The sequence below is a fragment of the Denticeps clupeoides genome, chromosome 4 (assembly GCF_900700375.1).
Source record: "Denticeps clupeoides chromosome 4, fDenClu1.1, whole genome shotgun sequence".
Classification (NCBI taxonomy): domain Eukaryota; kingdom Metazoa; phylum Chordata; class Actinopteri; order Clupeiformes; family Denticipitidae; genus Denticeps; species Denticeps clupeoides.
The window spans coordinates 74696-92500 of NC_041710.1; the positions used below are offsets into that span (position 1 = coordinate 74696).

Sequence of the window (17805 nt, forward strand, 5' to 3'; positions counted from 1 at the left end):
AACAAACTTTACACACTAAAGGAGGAGCTAGAAGTTTGTGGCAGTCAGGCTGCAGTCAGAGGCTGGTAGTGACCTAGCGTGTAACCAGACGAACCAGACGTCCCAGGTTCAAACCCCACTTACTACCATCGTGTCCCTGAGCAAGACACTTGACCCTGAGTGTCTCCAGGGGGGGACTGTCCCTGTAACTACTGACTGTAAGGCGCTCTGGATAAGGGCGTCAGGTAAATGCCGTAAATGTAAAATGTAAAAATGTTGGAGACGTGGGTTCCATTATTATGGTGCCTGCTGATTAAAAAGTGAAGTTTTAATAGTCTTACTGTGAGAGGTGTGAATTATCACTGGTCTCACGATTCGATCCGTTTAAGATTAACAGGCCATCAATTATCACGATGCATCAAATCGGTTTTTCTACATTACTTCACATTATGTTTCCACATTATGCGCCCTTGTGCCAAATTGGAGCCGTGGCTAAATGATGCGTGAAGCCAGACTCGTGTGCAGAAGAGGAAAGTCTAAAATGTTATGTAATCCCCGTGTTCTTTTTAAAGTCCTAGGTTCTGTACTTAATCCATGTCCAATCTGAGGTGGACGTGTTCTTCTGTGATTCTTTTCTTTCATTTTTTATGGGAAAAGTTGCCAAGATAAGGCTTGTTACTCCTCTGTCCAATCCATTCCCTGGTACTATCTGCTCCTCCTTTACTTTTAGCAGCTTTGAGCCAGTATCTTTTGAAGATCGTTCTGATATGATCAGTAAATTTAAACTTCTTCTGTCCATTTGACCCTGTCCCTCAACAGTTTTTAAGAAGGTGTGGACAACCATAGGCCCTATTGGAGACACTCAGGCTTAAGTGTCCTGCTCAGGGACACGATGGTAGTAAGTGGGGTTTGAACCTGGGTCTTCTGGTTCATAGGCGGGTGTGTTACCCCCTAGGCTACTACCACCCTTCAGAAGTATCAGACTACAGGCTTATCTCCAAGCTTCTGCTAATGGCGAAGATTTAGGAAAAATCTGTTCTAGAGCAGCTAGAGTCCTCTTTAGAAACACAGTCAAATATCTTCTAATCAGGATAAAAATCTTCACTTTTGAAGGTTTTTAATGACCTGTTTGTAGTAACAGATTCTGGCAATTCTACCATGTTAGTGCAACCCTTGGCGGACAGTTCTGGAATGGCTCAGGTCTTATCTTGGGGGGAGGTCATGCTTTGTGAGGCCTCTCCACTGTGGAGTCCCCCAGGGTTTAATTCTGGCACCTGTTCCTTCGGCCCCCACTGTGGAGTGTTTTAAGACCCGCCTTTATTCTCCGTTTTTCAGAGCGTCCACGTGGCTGTTTAGCATCTGGTCGGCTGCACGTTGGAATGGCGTCTAATAAATGTGAATGTGAGTGAAACGGGAACGGAACACGGCGTTCAGAGGGCTTGGCGTGCTGTGAGAGAACGCTTATTACCGCCTCTGGTACGTGGGCGGCTACTCTGCAAAACCGTTGGTTTCTTCAGGTCTAATTAAGCCTCAGACGTCAGTAGGAGCCGCCGCAGCACGGGAGCCGGGTTACCGCCATCACGATGAGCTGAAACTGGCGGTAAATGAGGCGGGCGCTGATAAAAGGCAGCTGTCAGGAAGGCCAACGTTCCCTGGAAATGAGATGTTTACAGCGTTCTGTGGATGGGATCGGTCAGGAAGCTGCCGGACGTCACATGGGCACGGGAAATGTACAGGAAATACGCGACTGGCACGTTTTCTTCTTTCGTGGTGAATGTTGCTGATGATGTGTCCATAAAAGGTGAAAAGGTTCAATTGAAAACAGCCAAACTGTGTGTGTGTGTGTGTGTGTGTGTGTGTGTGTGTGTGTGTGTGTGTGTGTGTGTGCATTTTCCATCATTCCCCACCTGTCAAGCCCCATCAGAAACTATATTATGGTGCTGCCCGCAGTCATGGCTGGTCAAGCAGTAAGCTGCAAAAAAAAAAATAAAAATGTTTTTTTGTCCAGAACCGCAACCGCTGCAGAAATAAACTCTTGTGTGTAGATTTTTTAACTCAAAATTTCTTTCAACAACTGCATTAATGAAGGCAAAAAACCTACATTTCCTCATGTTCCTCTGCACTTCACCTGTCATGCCTGTATGCCTCACTGGAGGGGCGTGCCCCACCATTCCAGAAGTTTGGATTAAACCAAAGGAAGCGAAAAATATTATTGATTTAGACATTGACTGTGATAAATTGCTGGAGAACATTCGAACGATTTTTTAATGAATATGTTGTATTTGATGTCACATTTGGAACATTTTGGGTGAACATTCAGATGTTTATCTGAAAATAATTGATTGATTATCGTCTGTAATTGGTTTTGTTCAGTGATGCATGAAACATGTCAGAAAATGTCCATATTCTGTAAGACTGTGGACGTTTTTGGCTGATGCTAATGCATGAATTTAAATGTGGGGTTGAGTATAATACATGGTTTTATTGAAGAGCTTGGCGTGATGTTCAGCCTTCTCCGTCTCCCTTGCTTATCTGCGATCTGTTCTGAGCTGAGCTAATATTCTTTAATGCGGCGCCGCTTTGCAGAAATGAAAGATGCTATTCGCAGATTTTCCTGCCCTGCTGATCTTCTTGTTTGTCTGCAGTAAACAGAGGAGCAGCTTTATCAGCAGATCTGAGCTTGAGTTTGTTTAGAGGCGCAGGTGGTGGTGGAAAGTCCTCCAGGTTTCTGATGGTTTATCCTGCTGCTTCAGCTCACCGTGGAATCAGAACATTCATTCAATTTACATTTAAATCGTATTTACATAAATACAGTTCTACAAAATATTCCATGTGGGAAATGTGGCCACATTTTGCTGTCTTTCTTTGTCAGTCCTGTCATTTTCATTTTTTTTCTGGTTTGAGAAATGCTGCGGCATCAGTGTAAAAAGGGCCCTTCCATCAGATATCCTTCTTAGAGGATCAGATGAAGCACATTTTTAATGTGGGTCTGATATTCCAGATACGGTTCACCCCTGGAAAGTGTTAGTGCATATCAGCGAATGATGAAATGGTAACTTGGTACCATGGTAAGATTTCCATGCTGATCTGAAGCCATCAGATGTAAAGTACAGGTTCTTATGCTCTAACGGTCCGAGGGCGCGGTGCGGGGATGGATGCATCTGCTCGAGTCCAGGAAACAAGCAGGGACATAATCACCAACGCAGAAATGGCAGCACACATTCACACAGGTGGAAAGTTCACCAGAAATCTGATCTAATGCTGATGTGTATTTTTAACCACTTTACTCATACATGCCATTGTTGAATTTTATTGCTAAAGGACAAGAAGCGAGAAGTTCTGACCTGGGTTCCTCCCAGACTGGCCTGTTCTGAACTCTACTTTGTAGGTAGACAGCGGCAGACGAGCGGAAACTGGTCCGGACCAAACCGGATAAACTCAACAACAACACACTTCCAGCCTCATGCACCTGATGACATACTGAACATTTTGCACATCTCTGCTCTTTTTGGACATTCCTACACATTTTGGACACGTTTGTCTTGTCTTGTGTGTCCTGTTTGAAATATCCTACATGATGTTGTCCAGTTGTGTCGGGTTCGACCTGGTTGGAGGGAGAATTATGGGCGACTACCATCTGACCAGGGTTGTGGTGGTAAAGCAGGGTTTGGACTTTAATGAGCAGCACAGCCATTTGAAGGTTGAGGGGCGCTCGGCAGCGAGCTGCAGCTTCTGCTCGGGGCATTTACACGCCATCATTATCTTCCATCAGTGAAGAACCCTGAGTTGCCAGCTCCTGCTCCCACGGCCACCTCAAACGAAACCCAGCCTGCACCCCAGGTCTGGACTAGTGTTTCACCCGCCGGGGGTTCATACCACAGAAAACGGTTTCATTTCACTGCTGGGGTCCCGGTGGACGCTGACTTGTCCCTGCTCCACTTTTCGTTTTTGTGTTTTCTTTTCAATGCACTTTTCCTCCTGGAGGTCTGGTGGAGTCGTGCTTGTCAGAGAAGCTTCATTCCCACTCAGGAGTCCAGAACTGCAGCGACAGGCGTTGAGACCTTGGGAGATGGTTCACAAAAATCCCTTTACGTAACGTTAAGGACTTTGCATTCGGACCTGACTAGATGAGACATACCAGGCAGACAGAAGATCAGACGGTAGAGAGGAATGATGTCCGTTATTTCCTCCTGCTGATTAGCAGGAATTGATCTAAAATGAAAATCTGGGTGTAACAATGTCGAATAAAACGCTGCGCAGGTCAGTAATCGCTTCTGTGATTGGCTCATTTCTGATGGGGTCAAGAGTTGGTGTGGTGATGGTGTGGATTATGTAATAACGTGTGAGATAACGTTCAACTTCACTGAGTCTGAATTTTGTCATTTAGGGTTGTCAAGAATCAGTTGCAGTTATTCAAGATTAATTGTGATCATTTTTTATGACTAAAGCTTTAATATTTTAAAGGATTACAGAGACGAGCGTGGGAACGAGGCTCAGGCCGTAGCACAACATGGCAAGAAAACAGAACCAGGAGAACAGAGAGAACATACAGGAACATTTATTACATAAAACAGGAGATAACAAGCAAGGAGCGCCATGTTGTTCGAACCATGACACGAACCATGCTACGTAAGGCGTCACATTGAACAGGGTGACGTCGAGCACTGCTGAATTGTGGGTAGTCAAATCCGTTTCTGCAATTGTCCCCAAATATGCATTGGCCAGTCAGTGGGTCTAGTGAGGGATAAGTGAGCAGCGGGAAGCACATGACGTGATGGACGTTGGGTACCATCACGTATTCGGCAGGGTGGTGAGAAACATCAGTTATTAATCGGATTGATGTGAATTTTGCAGGGACCCCCTGACCTTCACCTTCATATATTTATCTTTGTGGCCTTCACTGACACCCCTGGATGACAGTCGGTCCTGCAGATGATGGACCACTGCTCTTGGTGAAGGTGATCTAATAAGCTGATATAGGCCTGCGTTGCAGAGATCATCTTCACGTTGGTGTACAGACCAGAGCAGCAGGAGCAGGTCACCATGATTCCAGACTGATGACGCCCGTCTTGTGAATGACACGCTATGAAATCCCCAGAGATAAAACAGGCCTTTCTGACACAGTTCTGAGCACCCAGCCTGTCCTCCCACCCGCTTCAGAAACGGCCTCTGAAGTCCTCCCAGTAGAGTCTGCATTCAGACTGGGTGACTTGTCTAGTGGAATATTTCGAGAGGAACCGTCTGCCCAGCACCACTTCTATTTAGCCTTTTTCATGTGCGTTGTTGGGGCAGGAGCTCCAGAGCCGAGACAGGCCTTTCATCGTGTGCGGTGTCTGTTTCCCACAGGAGCTGGTGGGCAGCAGCCCTCCACAGAGGAACTGGAAGGGGATCGCCATCGCCCTGCTGGTCATCCTGGTCATCTGCTCTCTGATCGTCACGTCAGTCGTCCTGCTGACCCCAGGTGAGATCGGGCTCACTGACCCCCAACATCCGTCATCAGAAAAAAATATCAAAATGTATGTCCACTCAGAGCAACTGATAAGTTTCCACTAGTTTCATTTGATGCACTTTATTAAATCATAAAAGTCATTTGGCAGCACATCAGAAGTGGCATTTTCACCGTGTCGGAAAATAAATCTTCTCACTTTAACGGTTGCCAGGATTTTTTTCTATCAGCCGCTCAGATATACTTTTTCTAATTATGGTGCAATCGGGTTTATAGATTACACTGAGATTGCATTAACATATAAATTATAACTCATCCAACAGCTAAATTAAGCGCAGCGGCTGCGATTTCCATTTGGAGTCGTGTTTAAAGTGAAGTGCCGCCTGTCAGCAGACTTGCAGCCTTAGTGAATCATATAGTTGTGATTTTTTGGCTTAAATTTAGCATTTGAATTTGAACTGTTTGAAAAAGAATGACCCTATAAAGTCACGCCATAATGTCCACCAGGTAGATTTGAAGTATTACTGGTATTTAATCAACACTGGACCATGAACCATATATTCATGGTACCGCAGTGTTAATATTACAAATATTCAACGTTACATGGTGAATTGAGATATATGTATAGATACGTAGAGTTAAAATGTATCCATTTTAAATAAACAATTCATCAATCCAATTACCACTAAAAACATATTGATATGTGATAGTGAAGACTGTAGTGAATGTGATGTGATGAATTTTAAATCACCCAGATTCTTAAAAACTGACCCAACATTTTTGGTGAATAAAGGAGATCTGGTCACCATCATTATGCTAACTCGACACAACTTACTTATCGACTTAAAGTCAATGTCTGCAAATCAGTAAACACTACAAAATATTAATAAATATTACAAACAACTGTTTACTCACCACAAGAGGCGTCAGATTTTGAAACACAACTCTAATTGAACAAACTGATTAACAGCTCTGGTCATGGTGGACAGGCATGCTGGCCAATCAGAGTTCAAGGATAAGTGGAGAAAAGCAAAATTCCAGAAAAGGTCCTCTGCAGGATATCAAATAAAAATCATCCATCTATAAACCACCACCATATATCTATAACCTGCCACCAACAATCTATAAACCCACCACCAAATATCTATAACCTACCATCAACTATCTATAACCCACCACCAACTATCTATAAACCCACCACCATATATCTATAACCCACCACCAACTATCTATAAACCCACCACCATATATCTATAACCCACCACCATATATCTATAACCTACCATCAACTATCTATAACCCACCACCAACTATCTATAAACCCACCACCAAATATCTATAACCCACCACCATATATCTATAACCTACCATCAACTATCTATAACCCACCACCAACTATCTATAAACCCACCACCAAATATCTATAAACCCACCACCAAATATCTATAAACCCACCACCAAATATCTATAACCTACCATCAACTATCTATAACCCACCACCATATATCTATAACCCACCAACAACTATCTATAAACCCACCACCAACACTGCAGATGAAGCTGAGACAGAGAGCGATGTAGAGGTTCTGATACACATCAGACAGGACGTGAGGGAGTTAATAAATATATTCAGCTGTTTCTTGAAGATGGTTATCATGTCTCCAGAGACGTTTAGATGTTGGATGTTACAGGTTGTTGTGGGGCAAAAATCACAGAAGGTTTTCAGTGCATGAGTAATAAAAAATTATTTACTGAGTATCATACTCTTTTATTTATAGGGAATTTATCAATGCAAATATGATTTCACTCACTTCACAATATGGACCAAAGGCTCAAAATGTCAAATAGAATTCATAGTAATCATGAAAGTGTTATTTTCATGTCCACAAACTCTGACTTGATGAATGTAAGTTCTGCACTTCAAGAATAGAAGTGATCTGTAGAACTGATAGAAGACTCTCATGATCCCCAGTCAGAGGAAGGAAGCATTTCTCTCTAACTTCTGATTTCTAGTCAGGAAAGCTGAGGCTGAAGAGGAGGTTTATGAGGACTCAAAATAGCTGTGAATTATGCAGGAGGGCAGAGTACCTTCAGATGTTCACATTTCAGTGCCATTAGGATTTTATTGGAGAGTCACTGTGTCTAAAAGGCTTTTGCAGTTGCTGCAGTCGGCGTCAGGAAACGCTCTGCAGAAGAATTGGACATTTCGCCCCCCGATATTTTACTTTGACCTTTACCCTCCCTGCTCCCTGTGTGCTGCATGCAGTGGACGATGACAGCCTGGCGCAGAAGAAGAAGATATCGGTGGAGGATCTCTTCAGTGGGGAGCTGCAGGCCCACGATCCCGAAGCCCAGTGGCTCAGTGGTGAGTGGCCCACGTGACCCCTGACCCCTGTCCTGCACACACACACACACACACACACACATGCATTTGCATGTGCAAAATTAGCATAATGAATGAGGAGGCAAGGAACCCCATGACCTGAAGCACCTCATAGAGGATCCCCTCACATCTGAAAATTGTTTTTCAGATGTTTTCCATTTTAGATTCCGACCAATGAGAATCGAGCAATTTATCCATATAGTGGTTCAGAGAATATTAAACCATTCTGAGCTCATATTCTAAGCTGTGTCTTAATACAACATTCAGATATCTGAGGATATGAATGTTCATATTACAGAATTTTCATTTTCCTTGCGTTGCCCAGCTCATATCCTGTGATCCTTCTTTTGATGTGGTCCCATTTTCATGCTCTCACCGCCCATTTAACATTTCATCATGTGGAGAATCCGTTTGTTTACGGCGGTGCCATCTCTCCGGCTGCCCTGGATCTTGCAGAGCTGCTGTAGAAACGGGAAGACGAGGTGTCTGTGGTACAGACCTTTCTATCAGCGCTTAATAACACTCTTCGCCCAGTTGGACATTTAGAAACATTATCTCAAATTATTAACCAGCTTGTGTGTGACCGACATTCAGATTTGTACATCGTTGCTTCATTTTGAAAAGAGTTTAATAGACTTCACGTTAGTAGTAAAGAAGACATTTCATCACATGACATGCAGGAAGGAGGTTAATGAAAGTGAAGTGGTTGTGAAACACTGCAGCACAGCACACAGTGACACGGTGAAACGTGTCCTCTGTATTTAACCGTCACCCTTGGTGAGGAGTGGGCACCCTGACAGGCGCCCGGGGAGCAGCGTGTGGGGACGGGACCTTCATCAAAGGGACCTCAGTGGCACCTTGGCCACCACCGGCCCATTTATGAAGAAATGTAGTTGGATTATGGTTTCATTGCGCTCTGCTTTTCAGTAACATGGTCCTTCCACCACCGTTACCCATCCACAATCCTGTCCCCATAGTGACACCCAATTTATGCCAATGAATCATCTGTGTGTGTGTGTGTGTATGTGTGTGTGTGTGTGTGTGTGTGTATGTATGTGTGTTTGTGTGTGTGTGTGTATGTATGTGTGTCTGTGTGTATGTGTGTGTGTGTGTGTGTGTGTGTGTGTGTGTGTGTGTGTGTATGTATGTGTGTTTGTGTGTGTGTGTGTATGTATGTGTGTCTGTGTGTATGTGTGTGTGTGTGTGTGTGTGTGTGTGTGTATGTATGTGTGTTTGTGTGTGTGTGTGTATATGTATGTGTCTGTGTGTATGTGTATGTGTGTGTGGCTTTGCTGCCTTCTTCGTAATGTATCATTAACCTTCTGCTGAAATTTGGCGCGCTGCAGTCTGTCGACTTTTATTTTCCGTCACCACACAAAGACGTTTGTGGGCAGTCTGGTGTCGGGATGGCGACTTCTTGGACTTTATGTCCCTGGTGCTGTATGAGACGTAGTGTGTGGGTGTATATGTATGTGTATATGTGTGTGTGTGTGTGGGTGTTGTCACTAATATCTCATCATATTCAGGAGTTCCAGAAATAAACCGGGAGAAACCAGAAGCGTCTGCCTGCTAGTTATCGGCATTTTTGTTCTGTGTGTTATTGTTTCTGACACCCAGATGGTTTGAAGAGGGGAGGAGCTTGTAGGCATGACTGACAGCTCCCACACCCCCTACATCCTCGTTCTGGAAGATTTAAACCCCCTTCTGTCAATACGTGCCATGCCCAGGTGTCGAACAGCATCCGTCTCCTCCCTTTCTACTCCAGTTCCCTCCACTCTCAAATTCTAATTTTATTTGTCACGTACATATTCATACACGGTGTGACATGCAGTGAAATGCTGTACAGATAATTCCCCTTATACACAAACTCGACCACGCCCGCTACCAACACTCTGATGGGGGAACTAGTGAACGTGACGTTAGTGGTCACGTCCGTTCTGTTCCATGTTCTCGCAGAACTTATTATTCCAGCTTCATCCAGACTGATCAACAGGGTCAAGCAGGAGAAGGTCGATACCCAGCCTGCTTCGTAATCTTCATTTCTCGCACCTTCCTCAGATGAAGAAGTTCTGTATCGCACCAGAGATGGAGACTTGGTCAGGATCAACGTGGAGACCAATAAAACCGACGTCGTGGTGGACAGGGCTCTCTTTGTGAGTTCTCCTGCATTCGTCACTGCACGTGATTCAACTGGACACTCGTCCTCAAAAATCCTTATTTCCGTTTCAGAAAAGACACGCAGCGAGTAAATACCAGGTTTCCCCCGACATGAAGTACGTCCTGTTCGCCCTCAACATTGAACCGGTGAGTCGTGGTGGCATCTACGCTACGAGATTGACCTGATGTTCGGCTGATCACCAGCATCTATGGTTGTTCTTCTGAATGCTTTATTAATGATTTATTGTTCATTCAGTATTCAAAGGTACTGTGAGGGTCTGAACGGGGTCTGAGTTTACGATTTGTTGGTTGTTATTGTGATATGAAACATCAGTGTCACATTCTTCTAATTCTGCCATCAGGGTGTAAAGATGTTTCTTTCTTTTGCTTTGATGGAGTTCTTTTCAATGAAATGTCGTTTCATGTAAGATATAAACGCTGGACAACGTCCATGGAAGGATGCCCGTGAATCACTGTCTTTTCCTCTCAGATCTACCAGTTTTCCTACATGGCCGACTACATCATCTGCAACCTCACCAACCAGTACGTTTTTTTCCTGGAGAATTTCCGGTTAAACCTGTAAAGTCCCATATAGAGCGAGAGAGCGGAAGGTTCTCATCTCCTTCTTTTCCAGGGACGTGTACCCGCTGACCCCGTCGGAGGTGCCGCGCAGTAAACTGCAGTATGCCGGGTGGGGCCCTAGGGGGCAGCAGCTGGTGAGTCCCTTTTCCCACCCGTCTTCTCCACGTACGGCCTTTCATGCGTTAAACCAGGAATCAAGCAAGCTGCTCTGGAGGGGAGTTCCATCGTGGCGTTGACCCTCGTGCTGCCCGCACACGGTACCGTACAGTGACGTCCCGAGGGACATCTGGGCGTGGCAGGCTCACCTGAGGCCTGTGAACCTGGCCACAGACCCGGGCAGGAATGGCTACGGCCGTGAAATTGGCGGAATTGTTCTGGACTCCGCCCCCGGCTGGCATTTACATCCTGTCCACTGGGTGACACGGTGGCACTGCCAGGGCAGCCTGGGCACAGACAGGGTGGCAGGGGGCTTCGTTATGCCACAGTTTCACATGCACGCCACTGGTGTACCATCTGTGTGTGTGTGTGTGTGTGTGTGTGTGTGTGTGTGTGTGTTGATGTTTACGGTTCCGTATTGGTGGTTTTGTAAATACCGTGTTTTACAGCATTTTGTACCGTTTTTGTATCTTTATTCTTTGAAATTTCACATCGTCTGAGACTAATAACAAGTGAAATGACAGCTTGACGCCAAAAACAACCAGATCCAAATCTACACATGATAAGTCACGGACCTGGATTGTCCCCCCGATAGACAGAGAAGGTGACACTCTCTCTTTCTCTCTCTCCTGCTTTGGTGAAAGTGAAGTGATTGTCACAGTAATGCGCAGCACACAGTGAAACGTGTCCTCTGTATTTAACCGTCACCCTGAGTGAGCAGTGGGCACCATGACAGGCGCCCGGGGAGCAGTGTGTGGGCCATCTCCTTCCCCGCTAGGCCACCGCTGGTCCAGGTGATGAGGTCGCGAGGTCGTGCTGAACCACCCTGGTCTGTAGCTTCTGAGCTGCTGAGCTTCAGACAGACGGGGTGACACATTCCATCAGCGGCTGAGGAGTGAGGAGCCATGATGGTTCTTTATACCCGGATCCCGGTTCCCCGAGTCTTTTCCCAGCAGGCCTCGCTCCGGTTCTGTCAACTCCTGACACGTCTGGTTCCAGAGCTTTCTGTGTGTGGAACAGCGGGTGACAGAATATGGCCGGTTCCAAACTCCAACCACAGAACCAGACTCGCCTGGACATCATGAGTTAACCTGAAAAAACCGAAGAAGAGCGGTCAGGTAGTTTTACCGCCGTGCCGGCAGTCGTCTACCGTCCATTCGCCACCTCCTACGAATCACAGCTTTCTCTGTAATATCCGACCTGTCCGGAGGACATGAGGACATGAGGACAATGTGACGTGGAATCAGCAGATCAGAAATGTGTCATACAGCTTGTCACGCCGGCTTACATTTACATTTACATTTACATCATTTATCAGACGCCCTTATCCAGAGCGACTTACAATCAGTAGTTACAGGGACAGTCTCCCTGGAGCAACTTAGGGTTAAGTGTCTTGCTCAGGGACACAATGGTAGTAAGTGGGATTCGAACCCGGGTCTTCTGGTTCATAGGCGAGTGTGTTACCCACTAGGCTACTACCACCCTTGCCTGGCTCCCCTGCGTGGTTGTCTCCGCACGTCCCCTCTGCTGACGGCGAAGGACGCGCAGAAGCAGGACATGCTGGGAAATAAAGGGGAATAATAACTAAAACGATTGCCAGAACTCAAGTTCATGCTCAGGTCCACCAGAAGTTCACTAGGATGCCGGCTTTTATGCGGCGTCAGGATTGGCCACCGGTGATGAGCACAGCTGCAGTCAGTCCTGATACAGCTAATCAATTTCTTTAAAAATATTAAACGTGGTGGAACCGGTGGATGACCGATGGGGATCACCGCGGAGATCGGCTAACAACCAGCTGCCTTCTGGATGGACACGGCGGCGTCCCGCAGCCCGTTTCATTAGGACCAGTCAGGACCTGACAGTCCCCAGTCCTCTTCTCGGCATGGTTCAGACTGAAACCGTGACACCTGGTCTCCCCGCAGATCTTCATATTCGAGAACAACATTTACTACCGGGCGTCGGTGAAGGACCGCACCATCCGCCTGGTGACAACGGGGAAGGACGGGCTCGTCTTCAACGGCCTGAGCGACTGGCTGTACGAAGGTGGGCATCGTAATTCAGCATTTATTCCATAAAAAGAAAAGTCTTTCTTGTTGTTTCTTTGCATTTATCTGTGAATAGAATAACTTTAAATGTTATAAATATAAGATCATTTTTTATTAGTCCCACAGGTGTGGCTAATTTGCAAATAATGACATCAGATGTAAATAATTAGACATTTAAGAGGATATTAATGTTTGTGGTATTAATATTATTGGTTCTGAAACTTGATGGATGTGCTGCTGGATTTCTGTACTGACGTCATGGCCTGATCTATTAAAAATAGATCTATTCTATTTCTATACAAGCCTGTGATCTGTCTGTCTGTCTGTCTCTCAGATTAGATGTTTTATACCTCCGTCAGTTACCAGTACAACAAATTCATAATGAAGGTCATGGGATGCCCTGTATCTGTGGTGTTCTTAGAACTATTTTCATTTAAAACGGTATTTCTATGCAGCGTGTAAGCTGTGAGCAGAGTAAAAAAAGACCTCCTTCCAGGACGGAATGACGGCAGGAGGGCTTGATCCTGACCTGCACTTCTTGTTCAGGTTCTCTGCTGTAAGAAAAGATAAATATGGAGGAGGAAGGCCTTGAGTGTCACTTTGTTCAGCCATTGTTACGATGTGAGTGACACTCGAATCGTCTTCTTGAACTCTTTACCGGATGGACACGTGCAAGACTCCGCCGTAGATGATAGTTTTTCAAAAGACCGTCATGAAGTACATTCTTCAAACGGAACAATGCTCTCATGTTGGAAAGGAATAAGATAATTCGGAACACTCACACGCACACACTCATAAAATCTGCTTCCTATTAATGGAGCATTACTGCCACCTGGTGGTCAGGAAGGAATGGGAGATTTAGTTTTTTCATGGGTTCTTCTTCTTCTTATTAGAATAATAATAATTATTCACCACAGCATTACTTGTATATTAATCCAGGGAGAGTTCTCCTGTGGTCCTGAGTTGTTGATGGGAGTCTCTGACCTCTGGAGAGAAGAGGAGTTCCCTGCTGAAAGCCGCCTTCAATAAAGAGACGTTATCTGGCCCGGCGAGGCCCGCGTTACACTGATAACGGGTGTGAAGGTCGATGCTGAGCTCTGTGTTGGGAGTAATGCTGCGTGGGAGTGAGTGTTCAGGTTGGAGTTGTGTTTCCCTTCACAGTTGGTCATTATGGGCCATGCTCACCCAAACTAGAAATGTCGGCCTGTTGTAGAGGAGGGACTAACTAAAAAGGGGTGGAGCCTGTAGGCATGATTGACAGCTCTCGCACGCCCTACTTCCTCGTTCCGGACTATTTAAACCCCCTCCACTCAATGCTCAATCCTCCTTTCTCTACCTTCCTAACACCCCTGATACACAAACATGACCACGCCCACTACCAACACCAACAAACTATTGAAAGTGAGTATTAGTGAACGCGCCCCATCATGCACTATGTCTTTTTATGGCCGTATGTGTTTAATCAGGATCTGGACGTCGTCTGGCTTCATCTCTATTCCATCCATGTTTCTTATTTGTGACGAGTTGAACGTTATCCAGAAGCTTCTCTCTGGCTTCATGTGCGACGTGACTGATCCCGACGTTCCTATTCTCACATGCTGCTCCCCGAGAAGCTCTGAGAACAGGTCAGGCCTGTAGTGGGGTTGTGGGGTGACCTGCTGGTGTAGAGCGACGGATTCGTGTCTCCTGCTCTCCCTCCCTCTGTAATTGGCACGTGAAAGCTGCCGAGTGGAGCAGGAGTGCGATGGCCCTGAGTGAAATGTCACCTCCCGGGGCCGAGCCGAGCTACGCCGTCGCCATAGCAGCTCCGGAGCCACGGCGCTCCGAGTGACGAATGAACAACCAGGCTGAATGGAGGTGATAAATCAAGGAGGCCTTTATTTATTTATATCGGTATTTATAGAGCACTGCAGTGCTCTGTGTGTGTGTGTGTTTCCACTCTGAGGATGGGAGGAATCGGGATGTTTTGTCGTGGTAACGGCAGAATAAGGTTGTAAATGTTCGCCTCTGGTGGTGACGGGCTGCTTTTCTGTCGCAGAGGAGATCTTTCAGAGCCACGTGGCCCACTGGTGGTCTCCAGATGGCCTCAGACTGGCCTACGCCACCATCAACGACAGCCTGGTGCCCCGAATGGAGATTCCCAAGTTCACCGGGACCCCGTACCCTGTTGGAGAGGAATACCGCTATCCTAAAGTGAGCTACAGCGTCCATACTGTGATGCTTATGTCACACTTAAATCTGTTTTATCCGCCGTTATTCAAAAGTTGCGGCTCTGTCCTGTCCCTGCCCTTCTCCAAACCAATCAAATCCAGGGCAGTTTATTATAATTATTATATTAATAGTAATCATAAATATTCTTACTCACAGGATGTTTTTTAGGACCTTTCTTTGTATGCAGTTGATGGAAAAATGCACAGACTCTGTCTCTGGTCCCTGCAGGCAGGGGAGGTGAACCCCTCAATCCAGCTGTATGTGGTCAGCCTGACCGGCCCGCCGCACTACGTGGAGATGAAGAAGCCGGAGAACCCCAGGATTGGGTAAGGATCCGACTCTTCTGATTGGTGACAGCAGGAATGTAGAAAGTCACGTTATCAATCGAAACATTTTCTAATGCACAAAACATCTCAATGGCAGGACATGAAAATACAAAACTCTTATTGCGGGAGATTGATTCAAGGAGAATATTTTATCGATCGCACAGGTATATGGTAGCGTACCATGCTCTGCTCTTGCTGTCCAGCAAAATCAATGCATTGCAATGCTTCAGGCATAAGGGGGGAATGAAGAGACAACTGAAAACATATATACATACTGAACGTAAAAGCTCTACAATTCCTGCCGGTCCTGTATACTGAGCAACAATGCAACATGGAAAGAACCTCCTAGAATGTCTTATCCAGCCTCTGCGGTTATATCCCCACACACATTTGTGTATGGGGGTGTTACGCTCATATACCTTCCACCTCCAAGCTGAGAAGAACTCCTCAATTGGGTGGAGGAATGGGGTATACTGAGGTAGAAATGGGGTATACTGAGGTAGAAATGGGGTATACTGAGGTAGAAATGGGGTATATTGAGGTAGAAATGGGGTATACTTAGGTAGAAATGGGGTATATTGAGGTAGAAATGGGGTATACTTAGGTAGAAATGGGGTATACTTAGGTAGAAATGGGGTATATTGAGGTTGAAATGGGGTATATTGAGGTAGGAATGGGGTATACTGAGGTAGAAATGGGGTATACTTAGGTAGAAATGGGGTATACTTAGGTAGAAATGGGGTATACTGAGGTAGAAATGGGGTATACTGAGGTAGAAATGGGGTATACTTAGGTAGAAATGGGGTATATTGAGGTTGAAATGGGGTATATTGAGGTAGAAATGGGGTATACTGAGGTAGAAATGGGGTATATTGAGGAAATGGGGTATACTGAGGTAGAAATGGGGTATACTGAGGTAGAAATGGGGTATATTGAGGTAGAAATGGGGTATACTGAGGTAGATGGGGGTATATGAGGTGGAAATGGGGTATATTGAGGTAGAAATGGGGTATATTGAGGTAGAAATGGGGTATACTGAGGTAGAAATGGGGTATACTGAGGTAGAAATGGGGTATATTGAGGTAGAAATGGGGTATATTGAGGTAGAAATGGGGTATACTGAGGTAGAAATGGGGCATACTGAGGTAGAAATTGGGTATACTGAGGTAGAAATGGGGTATATTGAGGTAGAAATGGGGTATATTGAGGTAGAAATGGGGTATATTGAGGTAGAAATGGGGTATACTTAGGTAGAAATGGGGTATACTGAGGTAGAAATGGGGTATATTGAGGTAGAAATGGGGTATACTTAGGTAGAAAGGGTATACTGAGGTAGAAATGGGGTATACTGAGGTAGAAATGGGGTATACTGAGGTAGAAATGGGGTATATTGAGGTAGAAATGGGGTATATTGAGGTAGAAATGGGGTATACTGAGGTAGAAATGGGGTATACTGAGGTAGAAATGGGGTATATTGAGGTAGAAATGGGGTATATTGAGGTAGAAATGGGGTATATTGAGGTAGAAATGGGGCATACTGAGGTAGAAATGGAGCATACTGAGGTAGAAATGGGGTATACTGAGGTAGAAATGGGGTATACTGAGGTAGAAATGGGGTATATTGAGGTAGAAATGGGGTATATTGAGGTAGAAATGGGGTATACTGACAATCACTTCACTTTCACTTGTCCTCAAAACACATCGTTGTCAGCAATAATGGCAGTTTGTATTTCTTTGAACCTTATGGCATTGTTTGCTGGGACCACACCCACAAATAAGAGTGAAAATAGGTCCCCTGCCACCTCTTCCAGGACGCAATAAAATACAAGACTGACTGGACAACAGTAACATGCATATTGTCTAGTGTGACTTGACTGTGACTTTAGAAACACACAAATACAGAGTAAAATTTGTCTGCACCCTCTGACCTGCTTCAGCCATTGAAGGCCACGATTTATAATCGTGATGTTGGATCTCACACCCGTGTCACCTGAGAGCAAATGATGGTGGTGCATTATGAATACAAACCAAAAGAAGTTTTGTAGGAAACCTATAAAATACTCTTGACATCCAGTGATAACTTTTGACTGCAGTGACTGACACAATGAAAGTGTGAAAAGTGGCGCGCAAGACTACGCAAAAAAGGGGACGACACAATGCACGATGCAACTTGACTAAAACACCCGGATGCTGCTGTTATGTGGTGCACACGGGGCAGCGTAATCAGAAGGTTGCCGGTTCGAATCCTGACCTGCCAAGGTGCCACTGAGGTGCCACCGTCCCCACACACTGCTAGCGGGTAACACACTCGCCTGTGAACCAGAAGACCCGGGTTCGAACCCCACTTACTACCATCGTGTCCCTGAGCAGGACACTTAACCCTGAGTGTCTCCAGGGGGGGACTGTCCCCCCGCGCTCTGGATAAGGGTGGTAAATGGAATAGAACGAGCAGTTTTGTTGGTAACAGCAGCATGTCTCCTCCTGCAGCAAGGACTTCTACGTCACCATGGTGAAATGGGC

General features: G+C 45.6%; 1 protein-coding gene and 1 long non-coding RNA gene across 4 annotated transcripts in view; one reads left to right on the forward strand and one right to left on the reverse strand.

Annotated features, from left to right (window-relative positions):
* dpp6b (dipeptidyl-peptidase 6b) overlaps positions 1 to 17805 on the forward strand; it is a 74141-nt gene that overhangs the window by 48623 nt on the left and 7713 nt on the right. For all 3 annotated transcript variants that reach the window (XM_028976130.1, XM_028976128.1, XM_028976129.1), the window contains 10 exons: positions 5326 to 5440; positions 7692 to 7790; positions 9867 to 9961; positions 10038 to 10112; positions 10456 to 10508; positions 10600 to 10681; positions 12626 to 12746; positions 14787 to 14941; positions 15188 to 15285; positions 17773 to 17805. The exon at positions 17773 to 17805 is cut by the window's right edge and continues 94 nt beyond it. In XM_028976130.1, coding sequence (XP_028831963.1) covers positions 5326 to 5440; positions 7692 to 7790; positions 9867 to 9961; positions 10038 to 10112; positions 10456 to 10508; positions 10600 to 10681; positions 12626 to 12746; positions 14787 to 14941; positions 15188 to 15285; positions 17773 to 17805 — 926 coding nt within the window. The remainder of the gene's footprint in view (positions 1 to 5325; positions 5441 to 7691; positions 7791 to 9866; positions 9962 to 10037; positions 10113 to 10455; positions 10509 to 10599; positions 10682 to 12625; positions 12747 to 14786; positions 14942 to 15187; positions 15286 to 17772) is intronic.
* On the reverse strand, positions 14617 to 16146 carry LOC114788028 (uncharacterized). Its single transcript, XR_003749482.1, has 3 exons — positions 15466 to 16146; positions 15114 to 15302; positions 14617 to 14912 (listed from the first exon to the last, which is right to left on the reverse strand). It is a non-coding gene; the product is annotated as an uncharacterized LOC114788028 (long non-coding RNA).